Source organism: Neopsephotus bourkii, unplaced genomic scaffold, assembly GCF_033783945.1.
Source record: "Neopsephotus bourkii isolate Nb327-2 ecotype Australia unplaced genomic scaffold, CSIRO-AGI_Nbou_v1 NB_272, whole genome shotgun sequence".
NCBI classification, from domain to species: domain Eukaryota; kingdom Metazoa; phylum Chordata; class Aves; order Psittaciformes; family Psittacidae; genus Neopsephotus; species Neopsephotus bourkii.
This window is the reverse complement of record NW_026900781.1, coordinates 10,548,209-10,573,104: the sequence shown is the minus strand read 5'-3', so window position 1 is coordinate 10,573,104 and position 24,896 is coordinate 10,548,209. Positions and strand designations below refer to the sequence as shown.

General features: G+C 37.7%; 1 protein-coding gene across 7 annotated transcripts in view; it reads left to right on the top strand.

Annotated features, from left to right (window-relative positions):
• The window catches only part of FARS2 (phenylalanyl-tRNA synthetase 2, mitochondrial), a 244,160-nt gene that overhangs the window by 36,108 nt on the left and 183,156 nt on the right, over positions 1-24,896 (top strand). For 6 of the 7 annotated variants that reach the window (XM_061346573.1, XM_061346567.1, XM_061346571.1 and 3 more), the window contains one exon: positions 21,700-22,333. The exons of the other annotated variant lie outside the window; for it this stretch is intronic. In XM_061346573.1, the coding sequence (XP_061202557.1) occupies positions 21,716-22,333 (618 nt within the window). In that variant the 5' untranslated portion in view covers positions 21,700-21,715. The remainder of the gene's footprint in view (positions 1-21,699; positions 22,334-24,896) is intronic. 7 annotated transcript variants of the gene reach the window in all.

Below are 24,896 nucleotides of genomic sequence, written 5' to 3'. Positions count from 1 at the left end.
TAGTGAATTTAACATGCAACTAAAATTAACATATTTGAAGAGGCAAAATCTGTGGTATTAGAGTTTTGCTGCAGGAGCCCTGTAACCTTTAAATCAATTTAATAGCAGTATCCAATAGTATTTGTTAAAACAGCATGTATATTGCATGCTTATGTTTAGGCAGTCTGTAGTCATGGATTGGTATTTGAAAAGCAAACAGCTTTTCCCATTTTCTGCAAACCCTATTTTAGGTCCTTCAAGCATGGACAATTATTTTACAAGTTGCTGTCATTCTAATGTGCAGAGGAAGCGAAGGGTTTCAGATATAATTAAAATGGTAATAAAAGCTATTTTAGGTTAAATTCAGTGGATTGTTCCCTAGACCCCATTTGCTATTGACATACGGTTCTTGCTTTGCAGCCTTATCATGTTTTAAGTTGTGCAACATGGCATTTGAGGATGTTGATTTCCACTGAGTTAATTTCCACATGCTTAAGCAGTTACAGACCAGAGTTCGATAAGTGTGGTGGATCAGTCAGCACTTGGCTAGTTTCAAGTTTGTGCTTGTGCTCAAATTCCAGTGGTATCACGCATGAGTCTAATTCACAGTCCAGTAATTAAAATACAGTTGAAAGTCTCTGAGATGACAAGACTTTGGGGCAAGTCTTAAGTTTTCTGGGGTTTCACTAAGTTTGCAAGTTGTACTGCTCAAGCCTAATGTGTTGCAAGTACGTAATTTTTACCCTGTGTTGGTACCCTCTGGAAGCTCATGCAAGGGCCTTGTGCACTGAGATGCTGAGCTGAACTGAGTGAGTTTATGATTTAGAGGAAGAGTGAAAAATCAAGGAGGGTCTAGGTTCATGCCATGACAGACTTGCCAGGGGAGGAAGGGAATAGCTGATTACCAAATGGAAATTCAGGAAGTTTTGAGACCCTGTATGGCCTGTGAAGAAATGCCCCACCATTGTATATGCAAGTGAGTTCAGTGTTAAATTCTAATTCAAGTATCCCCAAGTGTCAGTGTGCTTTTATGGATTGTATAATCAATGGAAAGAAGACAGTTAAGATTTTAGTCAGCAGAATAGTGATGGCTTAATGTCATCAGGTATAAAAGTTACCATCAGTTCTATAGTGGTTTGTATAAGAACTGTTGTTGCTTGCAAGTCACAAGTGGTAATCTTAAGGTGATGTCAGTAAAATTTTTATGCTATGCAGTCACCATTGAGTGATACAAAGTACACCAAAAATGTTTTATAGAAAAGGAGTTTATTTACTAACAGTTTAGAGGGGGTTACATTTTTATTGTAGGTAGGTTTCATTTCCCTCATTTGTAAATCTACTCTTTAGTTGTTTTATTTCTGTATATAGTTGAGAAAGGAAGGTATTTTAATACACAGACATAAAGCCTCTAAGAATGACTTGCAGTAAAATTTGGTTATCTGAGCAACATGCTCCTAAGATTTAGTACCTTGAGACTTTTTCAGAAATAAAAACATGTGCTTTGTAGTGGATGAAAGGTGATAATCCTCCTTTTTCCATGTGAAAAAGATGAGATTTTAAAAACAGGTTTCTGATTTATGATGTAATGTTGACTGTCCTGCTCCAACAGTCAGAATAATTCTGGAAGAGGAAAGCCTTAATTTTTGTGAGTTTTTTGGTTGGTTTGGGGAGGGAAGAGGGGGAGTGTGTGTTTGTGTGTGGTTTTTTGTTTGTTATTTTTGTTTTGGAGGTTTTTTTGTGTATGCGTTTTTTTTTTTTAAGTGAAGAGTGGCTGTCTGGTCAAGATATTTACATAATGTGATTCATTTGTTTATACTTGTGTGGGATGAAGTTTATTTGAACTACTTTGAGCATCTAAGAGAATCTGGAAATATTACAGGTTTAATTGGTTTCCAAGAGTCATAGCCTACATACTTTGTAGAATAAAGGTGTTTCAAAAAGATGAACGAATAGGACTTTCAGAAACTCACATTATATAAACCATGTAGGAGGTCTCACCTGAAATCAATTGATGGAAGTCACACATTCACTTCAGAGCTGTATTTGGGTGGGAAATTGGCTTAAAAATACTAAGAGTATTGTCAGTTCTTGTATTTTCTGTGCCTCTCAGCTTAGAGTAGGTTTCCTGTATTACTTATTTAGGGTAATTGAAGCAATCTGAGCATTAATGAGGTTAAAAAAAAAAATACTATAGAGGTTACTCAGAGCAGGATTAAGCATGGTTTAGAACGTTTCTCCATCGTAAATGCCCTGTAACTCCTGTTCAGTGTGTCCATTTGACTGATGTTGCATACCTGGTTACTTTGCTTAGAGACAGAAGTGGCAGGGCAGGTCCATTACATGTAATCCTGCATCTCAGGACTGCAAAACTGCTGTTGGATCTGTAAGGCAGAAACACAGATGTGATTTTTACTTGTTACATTAGGTGGAGAGCTTCCTCAGACTGTCAGTTCACTGGAGATGCTGCAGCTCTGTTGTGCTGAGGCTTTGCTTAGCATGCTTGGCACAATGCCCCATCCTTTCTTTACAAGAAAATTGTATCCAGTTTTTCTACACAGGCTAGCCACAGTGTTTTCTGGTGTGCTGTCTTGTGGGAGTGGATGGCACCCTGTTGCTGATACACTTGAACTGACTATCAGTGATTTCTATGTTCCACTTTTTGCTTGGGTTTTTGTGGTAGTTTTTGTTTTGTTTTCCCAAGTGAAGGCTCTGTCCTAAAAAGCATTAAATCCACAGTTTGTGTTCAGGGCTACTCAAAAAACATCTCCCTTGGAGACCTGTGCTTGAGTCTTACAGTTGCTAGAACCAGAGCAACACAGGATGTATTTATTCTGCCTGGAGTAGCCTTGCCTCTGCGAGCACTGACTTCAAATGAAACCTTCTTTTGGGAGGGAGGTGATTTATTTGTTTGCATCCTTTTTTTTTTTATTGTACTTCTTGCCTGAGCATACTGGGAACCTGCCTGACAAAGATGGATGTGTTAGAACCTCAGAATGATGGTATGTTGCAAGAAACAAGAATATGACCTGAGGAGTTTGCTTTAGCAGTCAAGAAGCAATATGCTGCCAAGTGATTGCTTTTCTTTCATTTGTGTATGCAATTTAAAAAGAGACTGTTCTACTTAGTAGAACTGATAGAGGGGAGGAGATGAAGGGATTATTTTATAGTCGGAAAGTGTTTGCAATGGATAACCTTCATCTTATATTTTTGTTTTTGTTGGAAAGTTCAATGGGAAATCTACCAGGAGAAAGGACAAAAACATGTTAGAAGGCATACTGGAAGTGCTTTTCATGGGGTTTTTTAGTTTCCACTTGCCTGTCTTCATTCAGGGAAGGGTTATGTATGCTAAACTTTGTGTATTTCTTCATCAGCTCTGTCTTGGTGATCTCCATCCTGCAAAATACATTAAATAATCACGTGGGATTTTGCATGATGGGCATTTAAAGTTTTCTCAAATTTGATTTGTTTATTGGAGGAAAAAAAAAAAAGAAATGGTGATTTCAGGCTGCTTTATAAGAGGGCCAGGCTGGGTTTTATTCACAATTAAGCTTAGTTTTCCTGCTGTTTTGTTCTTTGCATAATTACTGAGTAGTGCAGTGCTCTAAGATACCCCTTGTCGACAGCTGATAGGTATATCAGACTCATTTAAACAGCCTCTAAATGTTACTGCCCTCCTACCTTTTTTTGTGACAGCATGGGTCTGCTTGGAACAGCCTTGTTGAGGAAAATAAATGCAATATCCTGTTCTTTATCTTGCCGTGACCCTCTCCACCCTTACTGCTGAGATGCTAAATTAGTCATTTTGCTCCTAATGCAGTAGATCCTGTTATTATATAGAAGTGCACCCTGAAATGTCCTCTTCACTGAGAAGAGTGCTCTATGGTGTGCAGTGCAGTGAGAAAAATCCTACTTTCAGAATTGCATTTTTAGTTTTCAGTTGACCTGCTTAGAATTTGTCTTCAAATTACTTCATATGTCCTTTGAGCACATTAAAATATTCAACACATTGGTGCATACTATGGGTCTGACATCTTGCAAAACTTTTCCAGGGTTATTAGTTACTCAGGTGACACCAAAAAAATGAAAAGCCTTGCTAAATGCCATAGTACAGATAGAGGAAAAACAACCATTTCCCCTCCTCCCCCCTCTGCTTTTGCTGTATTTCCTATTTGGTTTGCCATGAGATAAAAGAGTATTGACAGTGAAGCAACGTTTCTGAGTCACTGGGGATTGCACAGCTAGTACATGTAGGTAGCTAGGAGCCACTGTTGTTCGTAGCATGTATTGATGGGCAAAAGTGAAAGCTTTGTGATTAAAGTCCGAATATGTGCCTTGCACTTCTGTTTGAGTCTGCTGTGGGTTGTTGGAGTAACGAACAATGGGTTAAAAACTTGTTACTTGAACAAAGCAGAAATATTTTCAAGTCCTTCAAGCAGTAAAGTCACAGGCATCATACAGGTTCTTATTGTGCTTAGTATTTAATCTCTTTGTAGACAGAGTGTAGACAAGATGAAATATAAGTAAAGAAAAATGTTAGAATATGTGGAGGAGGTGGTGACCTTGCCAAAGTTATTGAATGCTTCAGTGATATCAGTTGAAATAATGAATCTTAAATATCGTATTCAATTTCAGTCCCCTTATTCTCTAAAGAGAGAGACCAAGAGAAAGTAAAAGTTACTCAAGAACCTCACTGATGTCCATGGTGACTTCTGTATGAAGGAATACCAAAAAAAATGAAGAGTAAAAATTTAAAAACTGCACTATGTACAACTGCAGTTTGAAGAGTGGAATAAAAGTAGTATCTTGTCTGGTTAGTATGATTTTCATAGATGCTTCTGGTGTCTTTACATTAATTTCAGTGGGAGTCTCTATCTAGACTACCTAGAAATCTTAAACTCAAGTAAGATGAAATTATGAATGGAAAAGCCTATTCCAGGTGGATTTTTCTGCCTATCCTAGCCCATGGAACAGAATGAAGGGGCTAACTGAAAGTCAACCATAATAAATCAGATACCTTTGTTGCAGCATACAGATAGCAGGTGGTGTCTGAATGAGTACTGCAGTTTGTTTACCATTGTATTTTCTTCTATACCAAAAATTGCTGAGAAATTTTGTTAAAATAGGAAAGAAACATTGTTCCGTTTTGTTTACTGAGAGTACACAGCTAACTGTGGCTGTCACTGAGCACTCAAACTTTCTTTTTAAGATTGCTGTGAATATTTTGTACTCTTGCCAGTTAATGTGAGTAGGAATGCCAGTGTGGACAGTAAAATATGGAAAATAATGCTGTGTTTTATATAGCACCTGACATACTCTAGAATTCTAAAGCACTTACTAAATAGATGCTGAGATGGATAAAATATGACAGAGCCTATAAGCAAATACATTACCTGTTAAGCTTTCAGCAATATAACTGGCATTCAGCCATAAGCACCATTAAAACCACTGTCAAAAGGAACACTTGGCTAGACCTCTAAGGGATAACCCCTTATAAATGTGCCTCATTAAAAAAATTGTAATAATGATCATAGAAATTATATCACTACAAGCCTAAACAAGACTGGAAAGACCTTGAGATACTCACTAGGCTGTTCTTTGGCCTCCAAAGCCAGTTGAATTTAATACCTGGGGGGGGGGAAGGGGGTAGCACAGAAATCTGCATGAAATAATAGAGCTGCAATGTAGTCCACTCTTTATTCATGTAAAGACTTATCCTAATAACTGATGCGAATTTTCCTAACTTTGATTATGATAGGTGCATTGCTTCTTGTCCTAGCCAGGATACAGTAGAGACAAGCTTATTCCATGGAGTGTACAATTTTCTTTCAGATCTGATGATGATGAAAATGCCTTTGATTTTTTTTCTCTCCAGTCTAAATAGTCCTAGTATATTTAAACTTTCTACATGGTTCCTCCTTTGAGACTTGCAATTTCTGTTACTATCTTTGGACTGTTTCCAGTAGCTTCACATTTCTCTATAAATATTATGCCAAAATTTGACTCTCTTATTCCTTCCTGCTAGACAGAAGGAAAGTTGTGCTTCCTATTTTATGGAGTATAGAATTCTGTACTCCTGTTTATAGTCCTGTAGGATGATTTTTATTTTTTTAATCACATTTTGAAGTTATATTGAGCTCATGGTCTGTTATAACCTCTGATCATCTTCTGAAGAAGCTGCCATCTAGCTACTTAATTGCTGTGCTGTTGGTATGCAGCTATCTGCCAAAGTGCAGAAACTGCACTTGCACTTGTTGAATTGTTCTGTTTCTGACCAGTTCTCTAGTTTATCAAGAATTTTGAGTTCCAGCCCTATTATCTGACATACCTGCATCATCAGCTCTTGATTGGCAGATTTAAGCCTATCCTCTGTTCAGTTATGTGGGTTGCTAATGAAAACACTCTCTGAAACTAGATCAAGTTCAGATCTTGCAAAAACCTGCTCAGTACACCTTTGAATTTTTGATAGAGAGCTGTTAACATATTTTGGGGGGAATGGGGGTCATGTAATCAACAAATTTTGCCATCTCCTGTAGAAAATGCGTGTTTACAAGAAAGGGGGGGTGAGGGGGTCACCTGCCTTTTCTTTGGTAATACATATTGAAAGGCATAAAAGGGGGACAAGGAATCTCCTGATTTCTGGCCTGTGCTGGTGTTTCCACAGTTTCTCAGTGAGCTGGAATACCAGTTGAAATTTTTAATGATCTGATGGTGTGTAAGAAATAGTACTGGTTATTCCTATGTGCTTAAGTAGGGTGTTACTGTTGAGAAATGATCTTATAGCACAAAGAAAAAGAAAAAAAAAAAGATGGAGGTGCTTATTTACACGTTAGTAACTACGTGTTTGTCGATAGTTGGATACCCAAATTAGGATATTCTGTGGCTGTTTTACTAGCTTTGATAGATTGGTTTTTGTGGATTGGACTCCTGTAATTACTAGGTGCTAATAACAATGCAGATCACGGTTGCTGGAGAAGAGACAAATATGAAAGTATCCTTTCAAATATCAAAGAATAGTCCTTTGCATTCAGAACTTACATTCTGTCTTCTTCACTGGTGTACTTCATGTCATTATGGAATATTGTATGTCAGGAATATATTATGTGACATACTGAAGAATACATAGAATTCTATCTAAAATACCTTTTTTTTTGTGGAGAGAGGGGGACAGCCAGCAACATGACTATAACTAGATGTAAAGCCATTAATATTCTTAACACAGTGACTTACTGGTGATGTCTTGTTTGCCTGTGTAATTGAAACAAACACTGATTAATATGAATCCAAGTCTGCTGATAATTAAACTAATTGCTCACAGGTTGCTAATAATAAACATGATTTTTGACAGAGATTGTAGAAGCTAGCATGGCAGATGTACTGACTGCACTAAATTTGATGCTTGTGGAACTTAAACTGAATAAAGTGTGGATACCTTCAGGATTGAGGTCAACATGGTAATTATTTGAATAATTGAATGCAGGACATTCATACAGAGATGTAATGTTACTTACATGAACTGTTTTTGAGTGTACCTGGTATGTCAGAAGGCCGTGTTCTAATGTTCTCAACAAACAGGTTTGAGTTCAGGCCTTAAACTGAAAATTACTGCTCAGAGATACATCTAGTGCAGGATTGGGGCATCAGAACCGAATGTGATTTTATAGCTGTCTTTATGAGGCTTACCTGGCAATGAATTGGGTGCCACCCTTCTGCAAAGTGGTGAATTTCAGCCTTAAGTGTGAGTGTATGTCATCTTCAAGTGTATCAGGAGATATCTTTCTATGTTTTATTTCTGAAGTTACAGCAAACTTAGTAAACGTGCAACAAAAAGTACAGCAGGTTAACAGAGCACTGAAACTTAGCTCTTCTTTTCTGATGAAACATTTTCCTTTACCCACTCCATATGGTGTCCACTCCACATGGTATCAAAATAAACATTGCAGCAGAGAAGTCATTAAGTCATTTGAAAGTATGAAAGAGAAGAGACAGTAAAGAACTTTCCCTGGTTTGCTACTTTGCTGTTAGAAGAAGCTGTTTTTAAGACTTCAAGGAAAAGAAGCCTTACTGAGTGCTTTATAGTTATTTTATTTTTAATTCATGTAGTACTAAAGAAGACTGAATGCTCACAACAGGTCTGTGCTAGCAATGGCAGTGCAAGAAAAGACCTTTCCTCTGCTTCTGTCGTAATTAAATAGCATCAGCCTGGAAGCAAACGGTTGTAATTTTTTTATTGTTTTTTATTCTTGCTGTCTGCCTGTACACAGTATTTGATCTTTTTCTGTAATTATGAACAGAGGTGTTGATTGTAATGGTATATTTATATGTGATTTTGCAATTGTCTGTGATTGAAGGCCCCTTTGCTGGATGTAATTCTTCTTTAACTGATGTTGCAATGTTAACATCATACCTTAATTGCTTTCTTTCCCTTGTAGGTGTGTTTCTTGATAACTCTGTAGTAAGAAGTAAATGAGAATAGAAAAGACAGGCTTCAGTTTCATTCTGCTTAAATTCTGTTCTTCATACCTGTTTCTTAAACTTTGCTATGCAGTAAGGTCAACATTTTTACTTTATTTTTTTTCCAAGTATCTTTACTTTAAAAAAGTTTATTTTTTGTGTCATTGCTCTTCATCTTTAGAGAATGTTTAGACATTCCTACCCAGTTTATTGATCCTTATTTAGCAAGACTCCTCTCTGTGGCATCAAGGAATGAACTACGCACTGAAAGCAATCAGCAGCTACTTGAGTCAATCTAATTATTCTACTCTGCTTCCCAGCAGATGACAGAAAGAAGAATTGGGAAAAGAGAGTTTTCAGCCCAGATGCCAATATGTGTATTGGAATGGCAGAAAATGAAATGCTATAAAGGTCCAGGATAGTGGCTTTAACTATAAGAGTTAAAAAAACTTCATCCAGAAACTTTTTAACCTTGTCTTAGTTACCTGATGGATTTTATGGAAATATTTTCCAACAAGTTCAATTGTTCTACCATGTCTAGATAAATATCAAAGGCAGCAATTGGTAATGCAGCTTTTTATGGTGGGGTGACAGAAAATAATTGTTGTAAAAAAAAATTCCAAACAACAAACACCAACACCTCTTTCCCCCCACCCCAAGCGCGAAGCAACAACCAAAGAACAAAAAAACCCCAATGCCAAATAATTTAGGCTGAATGATAAAAGGATCTAGTAACTTGGGGAGTGATTTTCAGCTCTTATGTTACTCATTGAAATGTTTCTAGCTTCATATGAGGTTTTTTCTTCAAGCAGTATGTGATATTCAGTCTGGCTTAACTGCGAACAGACCCCAAAGCAATCTTAGAAATGTCTGGCCTCTCATGTGGTATGAGGTGAGACCAGAGGAGAATCCTGCAGCATCATCCAGCTGAGCACACTTCTTTGTGTGGCTGGAGGGGAGTGGGGGTAGGAACATGCAAACAACGGGAAATATTTAGTTTTAATTTACAAATACAAAATTACTGCAGATGGGTTTATTTTACACCTACAGAAGCTGGATATTTAGAATTCTGCAGTTTTGGTTAGATGCATTTTAATAAATTGCCAGTTCAAGTTTAGGCATTTGGTATATAGATCAGCTTCATTTGACATGATGAACATGATTTTGTTTACTCAGCCTTGAAAATACAATCCAATACTCATATTTTAATGTTGTCTAGAAAATGAGGCAATGTGCCATTCCAGGCCAGATTTTGTTATATCAAATTGCAAGCTGGACAAATTTCCTCTTAATTCCTTTGGTATACATAGTGTAGCAGCATGAAAGTGAAATGATTTTTTTTTTAAAGACTCAGGTAATAATAACTTCAGAGGGGAAAAAAATCACGATCAATCACTATATTTGTTATGTGATAGCCTTTGGATTAAAGGATTTGGGAAACTGTACCTTTGAAATTAGTAGGTGTAGAAAATAAAACAAGTCTAAACCATAATTTTTATTTAGTAGCTCTGGGCAGTGTCCCTGGAACTCCAGGAATTTAATATGAAAGGTTCATATTGGAAATATGTTAGTACACATAAATCTGTGTCTGTCTCAATTTGATGTTGTATAGATGCTGGTTATATTTTCCTTTGAGAGAGACCTGACTGCCCTTAGCTTTTGTAACAACTGATTATGGCAACAGTCCATTGGGTTTAAGTATTTAAGGAAGAGAGGTTGTGGCCATTCCTTTTTACCTTAAAGTTAAGTCATTTTGACCTTCTGAGGTCCAATGTAGTTGATTCTGGCCTCAGCAAATCACTGTTTTCTGCTTCCTTGCACATTTGAGACATGCAATTAGGATTTGATTTCCAAGCATCCTACACTGCTTTTAAGTTGCACTGTGGATTCGCTTTTACTGTGCCCTCTGATCATGGTAAAGATTATAATTTAGAATTATTTAGCACTAATATGTGGTATCCCATCACTACTGACTTCACGTGTCTTTCTGATTGCTTACCCTAGTGACACTAGGCATAATAATTTTCCTTTCTAGATGCTGTATCTTTCTATTTTGTATCTAGTCTGCCTGGCTGCTGGGGTTAGTACCATGGTAGTAGTGCATGGTGTAGAAGGCTTCCTCTTTGCTTTTTCATGACAATGGCTAGATTTGCTTTCTTTTTCTTTTCATCCAAAGTTGTTAAGGGCTTTGTGTGATCTCTGATAAACTCTTGGGCTTTGGTTCTGCAAAACTCTTGAGTAAATGCTGACTGCTGTGCCAGGCCAGCACCCAGAAGCTTTGGCCCCAGCAGAACCAAGTCTCAAGGCTGATGATGTGCTATTGCTTTTGGCTATCTTTTCACTGGTAAATATAGATCTGGGTATGTATTGTGTTTGTTTGAATCTCAGATGACACTGTCAGTTCTCAAAACTGATACAGGAGAGACAAGGCATCATGTAGCACTCTTTCCTGGTCGGACTGGCATGCTGACACAATTCACTCTGCATAATCAGAGCCAAGACCAACAGTGGGGTTAGGTTTAATGTGAAACTTCCCCACAAGAGGCTCCTAATAAACATATAATTTCCTCATGAAAACAAATGCTGTCTTTGATTCTGGTAAACATAGTGATCAGAGGTGAAATCCTAGTTAAAAGATGATAATGTGTAAATTCCATTCTGGTTTGCAGGCCAGCCCTGCCATGGAATAGATAAAATGGCAATGCTCTGTTCTATGCCACTTCACCCAGTTTGTTGCCACCTTCTTTCATATCCCTGTTTGCCTCAATAACTCTTCATTTATTTACCCTTCCATCTTCCCTAAATGTTTTCTGCTTCTCCACTTGATCTCTCCTTCATACTAAGAATGTGATTATAATTACAGTCATGTTGAGGCCTGTGAAGTTTGATACAATACAAACAGAGCAGTGGCTCTGAACTTCTTGCTCAAGAAATGCCAGTTTGGCCCTTAAAAAATCTACATGTTGAGGAAGAGCTTGTTTCAATGGTAATAGCTTAGCATTTCTGAACTTTTCGGCATAATTCCTAATAAGTGATGTTTGTCAAGCTACTTTTGAAACGTTTTGGTTCTATCCACAGTAGCCACTATACTCCTTAAATTGTTGATAAAATGATACTACAAACCACAAAAATACCCAACATCTGAGCATGGAGTAAAGATGCCAATATAGTCAAAATAATAGAAATTAAAAATAAGTAGCAGACAAGATGTTAAAGTACAGCACTTTTGAATTGGGAGCTGCTGCACTAATGGGTATAAATAATGCAGTACTTCTCCCATGGGGTGTTGTAGAGCTTAATTGGTTAATGGCTGAAAAGATCCTATATAGAGATAGGCTATCTAAGAGCAGAGTTCTGCTTTATTAAAGTCTAAATGTTGCTGTGTAGCCTGTATATCTGTCGGTATGTCCAACTGGTGTCAATGGTGATTGAACCCATGGATCATATTGCTGGACATGTTTAGCCTTTAGCAAGGTGACTATGGCTATGTTTCTGTAAATCAGCGTGCATTAATAATTTGCTTTATTTGCCAATAGGACCACTTTATTTTTTAATGAAAATTTTAGATTACTTTTTATTATGATGATGCTTTGCACACTTTTCAAATTTGCTTACACTGAAAGGTAGTCACGTCCCTTTGAAAATGAAGCATTCAGATTTATAATATAAAGAGTACAATATAAAATTATAGTATACCTGGCTCTAAAAGCATACTTATATATAAATTTATATCCAGAATTATCAATAAGTATAAATTGGGGGAATAAATGGTAGGAACATGGAGTCTCCTTCTTTTGCAAGTTCCTTTTATGGAGAAATAATACTTGTAAACTCCTGGAGCTGATTTATTTCTTAGGTCTTTTTAGGGAGAATAGATTTTAACATCTGTTTTGACAGAGTGGTTAAAATTTTTTCTTTGCCTTGTTTCATTATGACTTGTGAGACCTCTTGTGACCTCAAGAAAAGCGGATTTTTTCATCTTTGTGTATCTGGCTTTGTGGGTAATGTTTTTCTCATTTGCTTATATGAGTTTTCAATGACTTAGTGGCTTCATACACAACAGCACTTTTTAGTTCACATACTACATTGTCATTTATTCATGAAGACCATCATTAGAAATAGTTCCTGGGAAGAATCCAGATGAATTCTAGATCTTAGAATGGCTCATAGTCCCTTTTAGAAGTTAGTACCTGCTGTTATTAATTCTGAGTCTGATTAATTTTTATCTTTAAATACTCCCATTCATCAATTTGTTGTTTCCTTCCAAAGATTATGAAGATGAAAAGCAAATGAAAGTAAATTTTTTTTTGCCTTCCCCTTTTCTCTATTAACCATTTGGTTTATACTGCCCTAGCTTCGTATCTTACTGCTAGCCTCTGTGTTGGCTGCCAAGGTTTCTTGCATAATCTGCTTGACAAGTGGCTTATTCATTAAAATTTCAGCCCTGTTCCTACCAACCTCAGAGAAGTGGTATGCCCCAGGCAGGGAAATGTAGTTCCTTCCATAGGAGCCTTCTAATATTTTCCTTAAATGCTTTGTCACAGCCTGTTACAGATAAGTGAAGATGGTGCAGTTCAAACTAGAGATGACTTCTTTGTGTGTGATCATACATTTCCTAATGGGAGGTGCTGGACTGCAGTGGAGTCTCCACTGCAAATAGCCTGTTTTCTCTTCCATTTTGATACTGAAGTCTATGAGACTTAGACTCTGAAGTAAAATCCATGGTTTTTCTCTTTTTTTTTTTTTTTTTTTGGTTTGACTGTTAAAATACGCATAGTCCTGATAAAGGCTCTGTCGGTTCAGACTTTCATCATTTCTCTAATAGAGAAAGACCAAGGCACGATATCACAGCTGAGTTCGAGTTTGAGCTGAGATCAAGTTCACATCACAGCTAGGTCTGAGATGTAGATCTCTAGCTCAAGATGATAACAAATATGTGAAACTGATCTCCTTAGAGCTTGGTGTGACAGAAAACTGACATGATACAAAACTTACAATATCCCCGCACTACTTGGGGTTGAAACATGGTAAGAAAGGCTAGTTCAATTTAAATGTTAATTACATACATATTAAACTCATGAAATAACTTCCTGGTTTCAAATATTAATTATTATTTTAAATAAATACTTAGATTATTCCTTTAAACTACAGCATGATATCTAGGGTATTACCAAGGAGGGCATCTGGAGATCTCTGGTGAGTCATGGATTTCCCCAGTTCTCTCAAGAATGGAAGGAAGTGGTGGGAATCAGAGTACTATCAGGAAGATAGCAGGTAAAGCTGAAGACTTCTAGACTTTGAACTGTGCGATTCATGTTAGCCACCTCCTGTAGTGTGAGCCATCAAAGTAATTTCGTTTTCTTAGTGTTGTGTGGGCTGGGTTTGTATCCTATGTTTAATTTTTCACTGTGCCACATGAGGTGTCTGAAATGGGTATTTGGGCACATTGGATGTTTTGCCGATGAAGGTTAAATGTAGCCCGTGAGGTAGCACGTGTGTTGGCTCTGGCGTGTAAGATGTTGCTGTGTTTCTTTTTGCTTTCCCTGGAGGAGGCAGGCAGTCATGATTTGATCAGTGACTGATGCCTTGGGAGTTGAAGGATATCGTCTTTGTCTACCACAGGCATCTCCAGAGGGCTTGGCTGCTTCCATTGCCATTGCCAAGGAGGTGCAGCATTTCTCCAGAAGGGATATTGTAGCTTTCTGCTGGGCCCACTGGGAGGATCTAGCACTTCTGGGGTCTGTGGTTGAGGCATTCTGCTTTAAATTGTAAAAATAAAGCATATACCTATAGCTTTATACTTTCCTGCAGTGTGAGTCTTCATCTCAGAGGGACCACTAACACATGACAATGCACCTATAGGTGACTTTCTTTACATCAGAAGCAGTGATGACGTTCAGAAGGTTCTGCCATTTCAGAAGTGCAGAATGTACCACATTTATCACTTTCCATGCTGTGGAGTTGTTTATGGTGTAGTGTTTTGGATTGCTATCATGGAAATGATTATATTTTTCCTCTGCTGTCCCCTGTGCTATTACCCAGTCTGAATGTGCCTCGTTCTTGGCAGTTAATAACTGACTGCAAAAGAATTATTACTCCCTCCTCCTGATAAGGTAGGATGAGATCTCTATGGTTTTGTCTGAATGGTATAGTTTATCGGTGAGAGCTAAGAAAGTATACAAATACACGCAAATACTGCTAATATCTGATTTCTGAACAGCGTAACTTTTACTCAGATAAAACTCCGTAAGAGTATGCTCTTGATGGCATACATGTATAAAGAAAAATACAGATAATTGAGTTGCAGATAGTGGTGGAATAAAGAATGCGAAAGAGATACTGCTAATCTTGACTTAATGACTGCAGTGAAGATTTTGTAGGTATTTAAAAGTCTCTGTCTCTTTCATCTGACAGTTATTTACAATATGTCTTCTAAGGAAGAAAGCTAGTTGGCAACCTTTTCAAGGTATTGGAAAAAGAATATTCCCTCAGTGGACAAAGGTAGTGTTTTTTCAGATTGCATCCTTTGAAAAATTGATGTATTTTAAAAGCGGGAAACACATTTGAGAATGCTTAAGGGTGATTTCTACATTGCTTTTGTGTAGTCTGTAATTTGTAATGTAATGCATTCAAATTATGTTTGTGTAAGGAGGATTTTCCCTTAAAATATGGAATTGACTGTTGTGTTTTGTCTCATCATGGAGGGAGGGAAGAATGCAGGTACATCAGTAGGAGCTCAGGTCACAGCTATTAATTATTAGTAGAGTTTTATGTGCCTTAGTCATCATACACTATTGGAAGTTTCCACTAAAAGGCATAATCAATATTTCTTCAGTGAAAAACAAACTTGGTTTTAGTTTGTGAAAAAGAAAATTAAGAAATAATTAAGGTAAAAATAAAAGAAAATTAGATATTGTTTCTGAGCAGTGATTTTTTCTTAATCTACTGTCGTGTGTGTATATATATATACACACAATTTTTTTTGTTGTTGATAGTTTCTTTCCTCTGAATGTGTTTATTTTGCTTTTATTAATCTGTTTTGTGATTGGTTTGTTTTTTATTGTTCAACTACAAATGGTATGGTTGGACTGCTCACCTTAAGCTTCTGAGTTTTGCATGTGTTTGATGTCTTTCCAGAAGACCAGAAGTCTAAATATGTTTGCTTTTGATCTTAAACTTCTTATGTCAATTATGCTGTATACTTTTCTGTCTTAAAAAAAAATATGTACTCTAAATAATTCAGCAATTTGTACCTGATTAGCTTGCTGACCACAAATTCCAGTGTGTGGACACTATACTTCTGAGCTGCTTAAACCAAATTCACTACAGGTTGTCACTACCAGATTATGTCAGTATTTGAAGCAGTCTTATACCAAATTATACAGCTGCAGAGTTTGCAAGTATTTTGACTACTGAAACACATTTTACCTGTCTTGAATCCTATGTCTTGAGAAGTATTATCCTTTTAATAAGTAGGAAACTTATGGATAAACCTGAACAATCTCAGAGCTGTCACTGTATTAGGGAAACCTGTGCCTGTAGCAGCCTTTGCAGGACCACAGGGGGAACTGAAACTTGTTGCGGTGTGATGGGAATGTGACATTTGTCATCGTTCACAACATCCAACCAGAAATGGAATGGGAAGTGTAACCATGATTCAGAACATTTTAAAACTGGTGCTTGCTCAGAGATCCCTGCAGAAGAGTGTTCCGCTCTCCAAAGACTTGCGGCCCACTGTTGCCTATGTTGGCACATCGCATAGTTCTAAAGAACAGTGAAGGTTGTTGGTGTGCCTCAGAAGTATGGACTGTGTTTTCTGTGCTTGCCTTCAGGTGCTCATAGGTGTAAGGCAGGGCATTAACATACTGTCTGGCCGTTGTTCAGACAATAGGCATCTGGATCAGTGAAAAAGGTGCGTGGTTGTTAGTAACTTTTATTTCATATTTAAGAAGGTCTTACATGTAACACTGAGAGAAAACATGGTATGCCTTATCCCAGAAAAGGTGTTTTAATATTCTCTCTCAATATTGCATGCCTCAAAATGTTGCCGAAGGTGACATCATGATTACTGTATCACTGTTAGAGAGCAGACAGCAAGCCAGCTTCTGACATGTTTTTGCTTCAGATAAGAAAAATGACAAAAGTTATTCTGTATGTTTCTTGGAACCTGCTGATGGATTATTAACTAGATGAACTCCAAGTACATGAAAAAATTAAGAGCCAAATACTTGAAGGCTGTGTTCTCTTGCCTGGTGCTTTGTGGTGCATGCAATATTTTGGTGTTCAGCTGTCTTGGGTGTTCAGCTATCTTCAGGGACATCTGTAAATGTTCTGCCCTTGGAAGCTCAGGTTATAAAATGGATCTATTCTAAGTTACCTGCAAGGCTATTTCAGAGGTCTGTGTGTGTAGCATAAATTCAGCATGCTCAGTAAGAATGATAGTCTTGTTCTGGTGTGCAACAATATATCTGCATTTTAAAATGAGATAGAAAAAAATCTGAACTCATTGTTAGTATTGCATGCAAAATAAATTCTGTTATATCCTGTGCAGTGTAGGTACGGGTCATGGCAATACAACGATATTTGCTGCTGTATGCCTACATAGTTTTCAAAACTAAAATTCAATGCTTAGCTGAATTGCTCAGCAGACTGGTAAATGTCCAATTTTAGCAGCCTGGCATATGTTTATAATTTTTGTTTTAACATATGCTATGTTGGTTGAACTCCCCTCCCCACACATACGGTAGATAAAAGCTGTCACATCACAAAATGGTGGCAGCCCAACTTTTCTAACGTTTTCCATGGCACTTCAGAGTCTTGCATTAATTATCTATTCTTGGATAGGAGACAGACTCTCATCTTTGTAGAATTTTGGTTTCAAACCCATCACGTACTTTGGTTTATGTATGCAGTTGCCCATCTGTGTTTGTGCAGCCATAAACAGTGAAAAGCTCAGGGCATACAGAAAAAAGGTCAGCAAGAATGAGGATGCCCTTTGTTCACAGATACGAATACCTAGCAAATGGCCCTGAAAGCCCATTTCATTCACTGGTGGGCTCTAGTTTGCTCCAGCAATAATGTTCTCTCTCCTCTTTCCCACTTTTTCTAGGAGAGGTGGGAGAATAAAACAACAGAGGTGCACAGTCCTTTTTCTTTTATTGTGAGCTGCTAAACTACCCCTCTTTTCCCCTTCTTTTTCAGGGCAGGTGTAAGGAGGAATTTCACCGAGTCTGCAGTTCTTTTCTAAACTTCAGTGCAGTAGAGGGGAATTGTGACAAATAACACTGCAGCTGTGATAATGCTGACTTAATCCTCCCTGGACTGTGACATGGAAACCTGGATTTAGACATGAAAGGGCATGCCTTAACAGTACAGCAATATGATCCCTTATCCTATCTAACTGCCTTTTGCATGTGCTCCAAAGTCACGATATTTTTTGGCCTTCAGTCTGCTGTTCCCCTGTTGTTAAGCTCCTGACAGCAGTGCACTTCTGCACATGCATTGTCTACTGTGCTGCTGCATGGAGGTGATTGTTTTTCTGTAGGGGATGAGGGAGCCTTGCTCAGCAACTGAAACTACTGTAGAAACAGCACAGGGCATGTGGTAGAGGACTGACATTGGCAAGTGCGATCACATCTGTGCCAGGTCTGTCCACAGCATGGACAGGACTTTTCGGATATCTTCATCCGTGGGTGTCATGTTTGCCACCCTTCTGCCCTCTGGTCTACCTTGAAGCTGCTCAAAAGCTCACTCATGCAGGCATGGTTCCAAATGTATCACCAAAACAGAATGACAATAGCATCTCTGTCAAAAATCCCAGTTCCTGCAGTTGTATTAGACATCCCAGAATGGAGATACAGGGACAGGCCCATGGAGTTGCAGAGGTACCTGGGAATGTGGCAGTGGCAGTGTGAAGGTAAGAACCTGTGTATAGAAGATGGTGGGCCTGGTGCTTGCATGTCTTCCTGCAGTGCTTTGAGAAGTCCCACTGGGAGCTGCTGGCAGGGCAGCTTGCTTCCAAAAACCGTTCATCATCTGCCAGCTGTAAGTCAGAGCCACTGTCAAGCCCAGAGCCTTACACACTGGTAATGCTGGTGGAATGCTTTACCATCTTTGGATCATAGATGCCAGTGGTGGTTGTTCAGTGTTTATTTCCCATTTATGTATTTGTTTTTAGCTACAGAACCTACAGCTGCTGTTTGGCTTGCTGTGGTTGTTAGCTGGCTGACAGTCTTCGCTGTAAGATTGAGGTTTTGTCAGTGTGAACAGAAGCCAGTTGTTTGTTTAGGGTTTTTTTACTTACAAATAATAAGCATGGTGGAAATTAAGCTAGAAAATGCTAAATGTCAACTGTGCTTTTTCAGACCTTTAGGTAGTTGTCTACTAGAAACAAGTGTCTGATAGAAGTGAGCGTAAGTAGTGTCTCCTTAACATCACTTATTTGTTGCTAGCAGAAAAGTAAAGAGATTTCTTTATTTTCCAGTGTTGCTCTCCACTCTAGTAAATATTTCTTTGATTTGAATGTTTCTTGTATGGTGTAAGAAGTACAAACACGCCTTTTTCCTTCCTTCTCAATGGCTTCTGTCCTGAGATGCAATATATCACCAGTTGATTTGAACTAAATCCAGTACCATTTTTCTGCAGTGATCCTGGAAGTAGCATGCATGAGTCTCTGGTGGGAGAGGGGAGCAGAAGAATGCTGATGAAAGACTTCAGTGGTTTTCGCACTCTTGTGTGATACCATGCTAGTGGCTCTTTTACTGCTTTCTGCTGTTTGTAGCACTTGGACATTGGATAACTGTAACTTTTCTTACTGCTCACAGTAGATTTTGCTTTAGATTGGAATAATAGCACATATAATCAATTTAACTTTAAGGTGCAAGCATAATGTTAGGATGAGAACTATGAAAACCAAAAGTTCATCTGTAGTTTTTTTTCCTGTAAGAGTTTGTGAATAGTATATGCATCATTTGTTCAGAAAAGTTAGTGTTTCTGAGCTATCAGAAACTGTTAGCAGTGTTGCTCATTGCAGATACTGAAAAATCATCCCCACCAGCACTTATGGTTCATGTTCTAATATATTTTTTTACAAAGTTACAATCATGAGATGTACTGCTTATGTGAAAGTTAGACTTTTCATATGGTTGTCTAATTCTCAAAGGAATGGTATTTAGGAAAGCAGCAAACATCACGAGACTCACGATAGTCACGAGAGTTTTTCATACATTAGTTATGTGTAAGTTTTGAGTTTAATTTTTTAGAAAACTAAATGTATGGGCAGATGGTGGTATTTACTTAAGGGAAGCTGCATTCATTATCTGACTAAAACTGGGTATTTCAAGCAGCTGTTTGAATATGAGAAGTCTCTTTCCATGAAGGAGAACTTATGTTTGGGGAAAATGTTCTCAAAACGTAAGGCTATCCCCTCGTTTAGTCTATGTCAGAGGGGTTACTGGTGTGTGTGTGTGAATTCTTTTATGGAAGAACCTTATTAGTAATGGCCAAGAAATAATTTGATGAAATATTTGGCAAATTAAAAAAAAAAAAAAAAAGGGCAATCTTTCTTAGAAATTTCAAAACTAGGTAAAAGTTCTGAAAGTTATACCTGCTCTTTTTTCTTAAGATAATTCAACCAGAAAAAGGGTTAAACCAAATAATTAGTAATTTTATGCTGCCCTGCCAAATTTAATTTCTGACTACACAACTTGCTTTTATTTTAATTTATTGAGATAGGGTACTTCAGGAAATACACCTATGGAGAACATCCAGGCATAATCCAGATGAAAGGAAGCCAAACATGAATATACCCGCTTTCTTTTACAGATCTATTTTAGGGGGGGGACTTAAACAGTATGAAAAATAATCTTATTTTGTTCGTTCTTTCTTTATGTTCATTTTTCTTATGTTCTTGAGGAACGCTAGTCAGATGCTATGATCCTAGCATAAAGATGGAAAGCTGTCCCTTTCTTGGCAGTGGTCTGTTAACTGCTTATGTACTTTATTCCCCCATTTCTTTAATATGACTTTTACGGGAAGTCTTTTACCCAGGGAACCTGTGGCCTGGGATTTCTTGGTTCATAGGGAAATACAAAACGGTTTATTGTTTGGAGCAGATGCGTTTCCTCGGTCACTTAACTTCTAATGCCTCTGTTTTCCCGTTCCATAATAAGCAAATTATAATGCTTAATTGTTTTACTGTAATCTATGCTAATATTTTTTAAGCCAAACTACAAATTTTCGAGTGACTTTTCATCTCAGAGTGGGCTTATGCATTTGGAGTGACCAAAGGGCTAATCATCCTCAAAACTGTTTGGTTTTGGAATTACCTCGTTGAACACCGCAGAGTAATACTGCTGTGTACATGTGAAGCACAAAGCCTGTTTGTAGACAGGGTGGATGTCTAAATGTGGCCCTTTGGTAGGAAGCAAATTGTTCTGTTCAGACATCTTTCAGAATCTCATCACTTCAACAACCTTCCTGATATTTGACAAGCCTCCCTGCCTGATACAGTGTTGTTAGCCATGAAAGCAGCCATTCTGGGAACATGGGGTTTTATGCTCACCCCAAAATGCTAACATTGGTTCTGACTGTGTGGAGCTTTTATTGTGAATCTTATGTGATACTCATATGTGAACTTAATATACTGCTTATATATAAATATATGCTTTGTGCTCTTTCCGTCGGTTGGTTGTGGTTTTTTTTCTTCACAGTGGTTCAGTGGTTTGTAAAGTTTAACTGGTTTTGTCTGGTATTAAGTACAAATTAGTGATGGTTGCACAGTGTGTGCCACATGCATCTGGCTGATGTGGAATGCCTTCCATAGCTCCTGCTAATGGAAGGAGATGATAAAGCAATAAGTTAATGCTTGGGGTTTTATTGTAAGCAAGTCCGTTACTGCTGAAGGGTGTTGTGAAATTTCTGAGTTTTTCACAAATAGCATTCAGTTATTGCCTTGTATTTTAACTGGATGAAAAATACCATTCCAAAGAAGGCCTGATGATTATTCAGCTATAAGGAGCAGTATCTGGAATGGGGTTAAAGCTAGGTCTGGAGTCATTAATACTGATGCAGTGGTACAGAGGACTGATAATTGAATAAGAAATCCTAGCTGAAATTTGAAGTCAGAATAGTGGTTTGTAATAGAAACTTTGTCATATTAATCAAGCAGATACTTGGATTTCACTTATCCCTGAGATACTAGCAATTTCTGCAGCAAGCTTGCAGTCCGTAACTCAATTTTTAATGTTTTAATTTTATTTCTTTCTCTAGATCATAAGAGTTTGCAATGGCAATGCTCTGGAAATTCATGAGGGTAGCTAAGTATTCTAAAACGGCTTTGCCACCAAAGGTGAAGGTAAGAGGAATTACCACCCATTTGAGGAGTTCTTCATCCAAGTCTGTACCTTCAGAGTCTGCTGCCAGCACACCCTGCTCAAATATTGTGGAACTGCTTGGTAAAGCTTATGCTCAGGATGACTACAGCAATGTCACAGAGAAGATTCTTTCCAAGGTGGGGAAGAACTTGCACAACAAAAAGCATCATCCTTTGTGGCTAATCAAGGAGCAGATAAAGGACCACTTCTACAAACAGTATGTAGGACGCCGTGGGAATCCACTTTTTTCTGTCTATGACGGTCTTTCTCCTGTGGTTACGGTACAGCAGAATTTTGATAGTTTGCTTATCCCACAAAACCATGCCAGCAGAAGTAAAGAGGATAACTACTACTTGAATCGTGGTCACATGCTAAGAGCACATACATCAGCTCATCAGTGGGACTTGATACACTCTGGCCTAGATGCCTTTCTGGCAGTGGGAGATGTCTACCGCCGTGATACGATTGATAACACCCACTACCCAGTCTTCCATCAGATGGAAGGAGTTCGGCTCTTCTCATGTCATGAGGTAGGGATTCTCTAGCTGAGGTGAAAGTTTTCGGGTAAGTTGCATGGTTTTGTACTTACTTTAAGCAAAATGCATGCACATAAATGTGTTACAGCAACATGTGTTATGCTGTTCATTGATATAGGTCAGGTGATCAGTCATGTAGTAATACTTGTAATTTGGGAAAAATATAGGTGGAAGATGTTGAATTTGAAAACAACTATAAACTTCCCCAGAAAAATGTGAAAAAGTAGAAAGAGAATATTTGTGAAAGCTAGCAAAATAAAACATTATCTAAAGGAAATAACTTGTTCAGCTAATGATCTGCATGATTCAGTTCTAGTTCTGTCACGAGTCTCTTCCAGTGGTGTCACTTGACTAAAAACTTTGTCATATTAATACTTGAAGGACTCACAGATGTGAGTTGTTGCAGCTAGATCCAGGATGCAGCTTTTATTCTGTCAACTTTTTGCTTTTAATAGCTCCAAACTTGTAAATGAATGTCTTTTTTAATGAATTGCCCCATTTTTCATTCTAAAGCTGCATTGAAGGATTCATGTGTCGCAGGTGATAGTTATGGGTGTGCAATACATACACAATAGAGGCATCAACTAGAGAGCTGTAGGTAGATGTCCAAGACTGCATTTATATATTTTGTTGGCACAGCTTGTATGTTCTGCAAATGCTTGAGTGTCGTTAAGTATTCTGCTGTATCATTGATCAGTGGTAAATATAAGCCAGTTCGTGTTCCAAACAATAATTGATTTGTATAATTTGTGTATGCCTGTAGCAATACTGCCAAATTCACATTTCTATGACTGAAACTAGCTTATTCTAATAGTACTGAGATATATACTGTTCTTAATGTGGTTGCAGTGGTGATTGGCAGGAGCTTGGCAGGAAGCCTGATTGGTTTTGAATGCCTGAGGGAAAGCTAGGGTAATCATAGAACACTGCCTTTCCTGCTGGTGGACAGGGTTTGTGCTGCCTAAATGGGCGTTTCCCACTCTATGTGGTTGGTCGCTGCTTCTTCCGCTTTGAAAACATAGCTGCCTCTGCAGATGTCCTGTGAGTAATATGGTGTTGAGCACAGGTTGCAGCTGCTTCTTTGGTAACCAAGAAATGGAAATCTTGTGGATTTATCTAGTCTTGTTTGCTTGCTCTTCTTTTTCCGTATGCATGTTTATGAATACAGTCAAGGTATATGCAAGAGAAAAATGTACAATCCTATGTTAAGATAATGCTATTTCTGAATGGTTTGTGTTCATGACAATGTGGGTTTTTTACTTGAGCAGGAGTTCAGATGTTCAGATGGAAAGAGTTTGATTTTTATCTGTCACAAAATTTTACCATTGATGCTCATGCAGGATAGGATTTCTGCAAACTTTGGTGTGATCTGATTATTAAAATTATTGTTCATGCATATGCCCCTTAAGAAATTTTGATCCTAATGACAAACTGATTTTTTCCTCTCTACAAATTTAGTATTAGTAATAATGGCAATAATAGGATTTTAATAACTGGGAAGACAGTTACAGAAATATTCACTGACATTTATCTAGAAATACATAATGTGTAACAATCTGATTCATTGCATTGTAGATTGCTTGTTTCTTTTTCTCTTCTTTCTTTTTCCCCAATGAAATAATTGAGATGTTGTTGGAGAGTGTTAATGAATGATGAATTTGAAGTTAGCTTTGCACTGGAAAATGTGTCTGTCTCTAAAGAATGGAAGACCAGCTGGCTTTCCATACTGATAAAGAAAGAATACTGGTATTGTGTACAATGTGTAAAGTCTTGTTTATTGGGCAACACACGTAAATTTTAAACCTGAGCATGACCTAAAGCATCCTTTATTTGCTTCAGCTGCAAATTTAAGAGTGAGAGAGTCTTGCAGTATGTAAAACATCTTACAGTCATCATCACAAGAGCCTTGTGGGAAAGATTGAATGTGAAATTCTGAAATTCCACTGGGGACTGTTTCTGTGTTTTATATTCCGGTATCCTGTTCAAAATAACCCAAATTTAAATAATTCTGGGAGGAACTGTCTGAGTAGAACGAAGACTGAATGGAGGCAATACTACATGAGATAAATATTTTTATATATTTATATGTGTTTATTTAAACCCATGTTTAAGTTGTAAACCACAAAGTAAAAAACATGTGAATGTCAGAGCCTGTTACCTTTGTCTCAGACACATTCATAACCAAAGTAGACTTTCTGGCAAGAGGAAATTTGCATGGTACCAAAGATAAATACCTTTGAAACTAAGGGGAAGAACTGTTAGCTCTTAGCTACAAGCTTTGGATGCATTTTGTCCTATAAACAATATAATAATCTTACATGCTGTAGTCAGTTTAGTGTTCTTTTTTGTTCTTTTGATTTATACATTTATCATTTGCAGCGAAAGTGACCACAGAACTGAGGAAGGGGTGAACAACACATAACCTAGAGTGATTTTATAGCAACTTGAATTCAGAGGAATTTGACATCTCATCTCAGTTTGTTAGGGGGGAAAAAAGGTCAGATTATCCTCACCCGAGATTTTAGGCAGGGTAAGAAAGTTACAGAGAGGTCTCTCT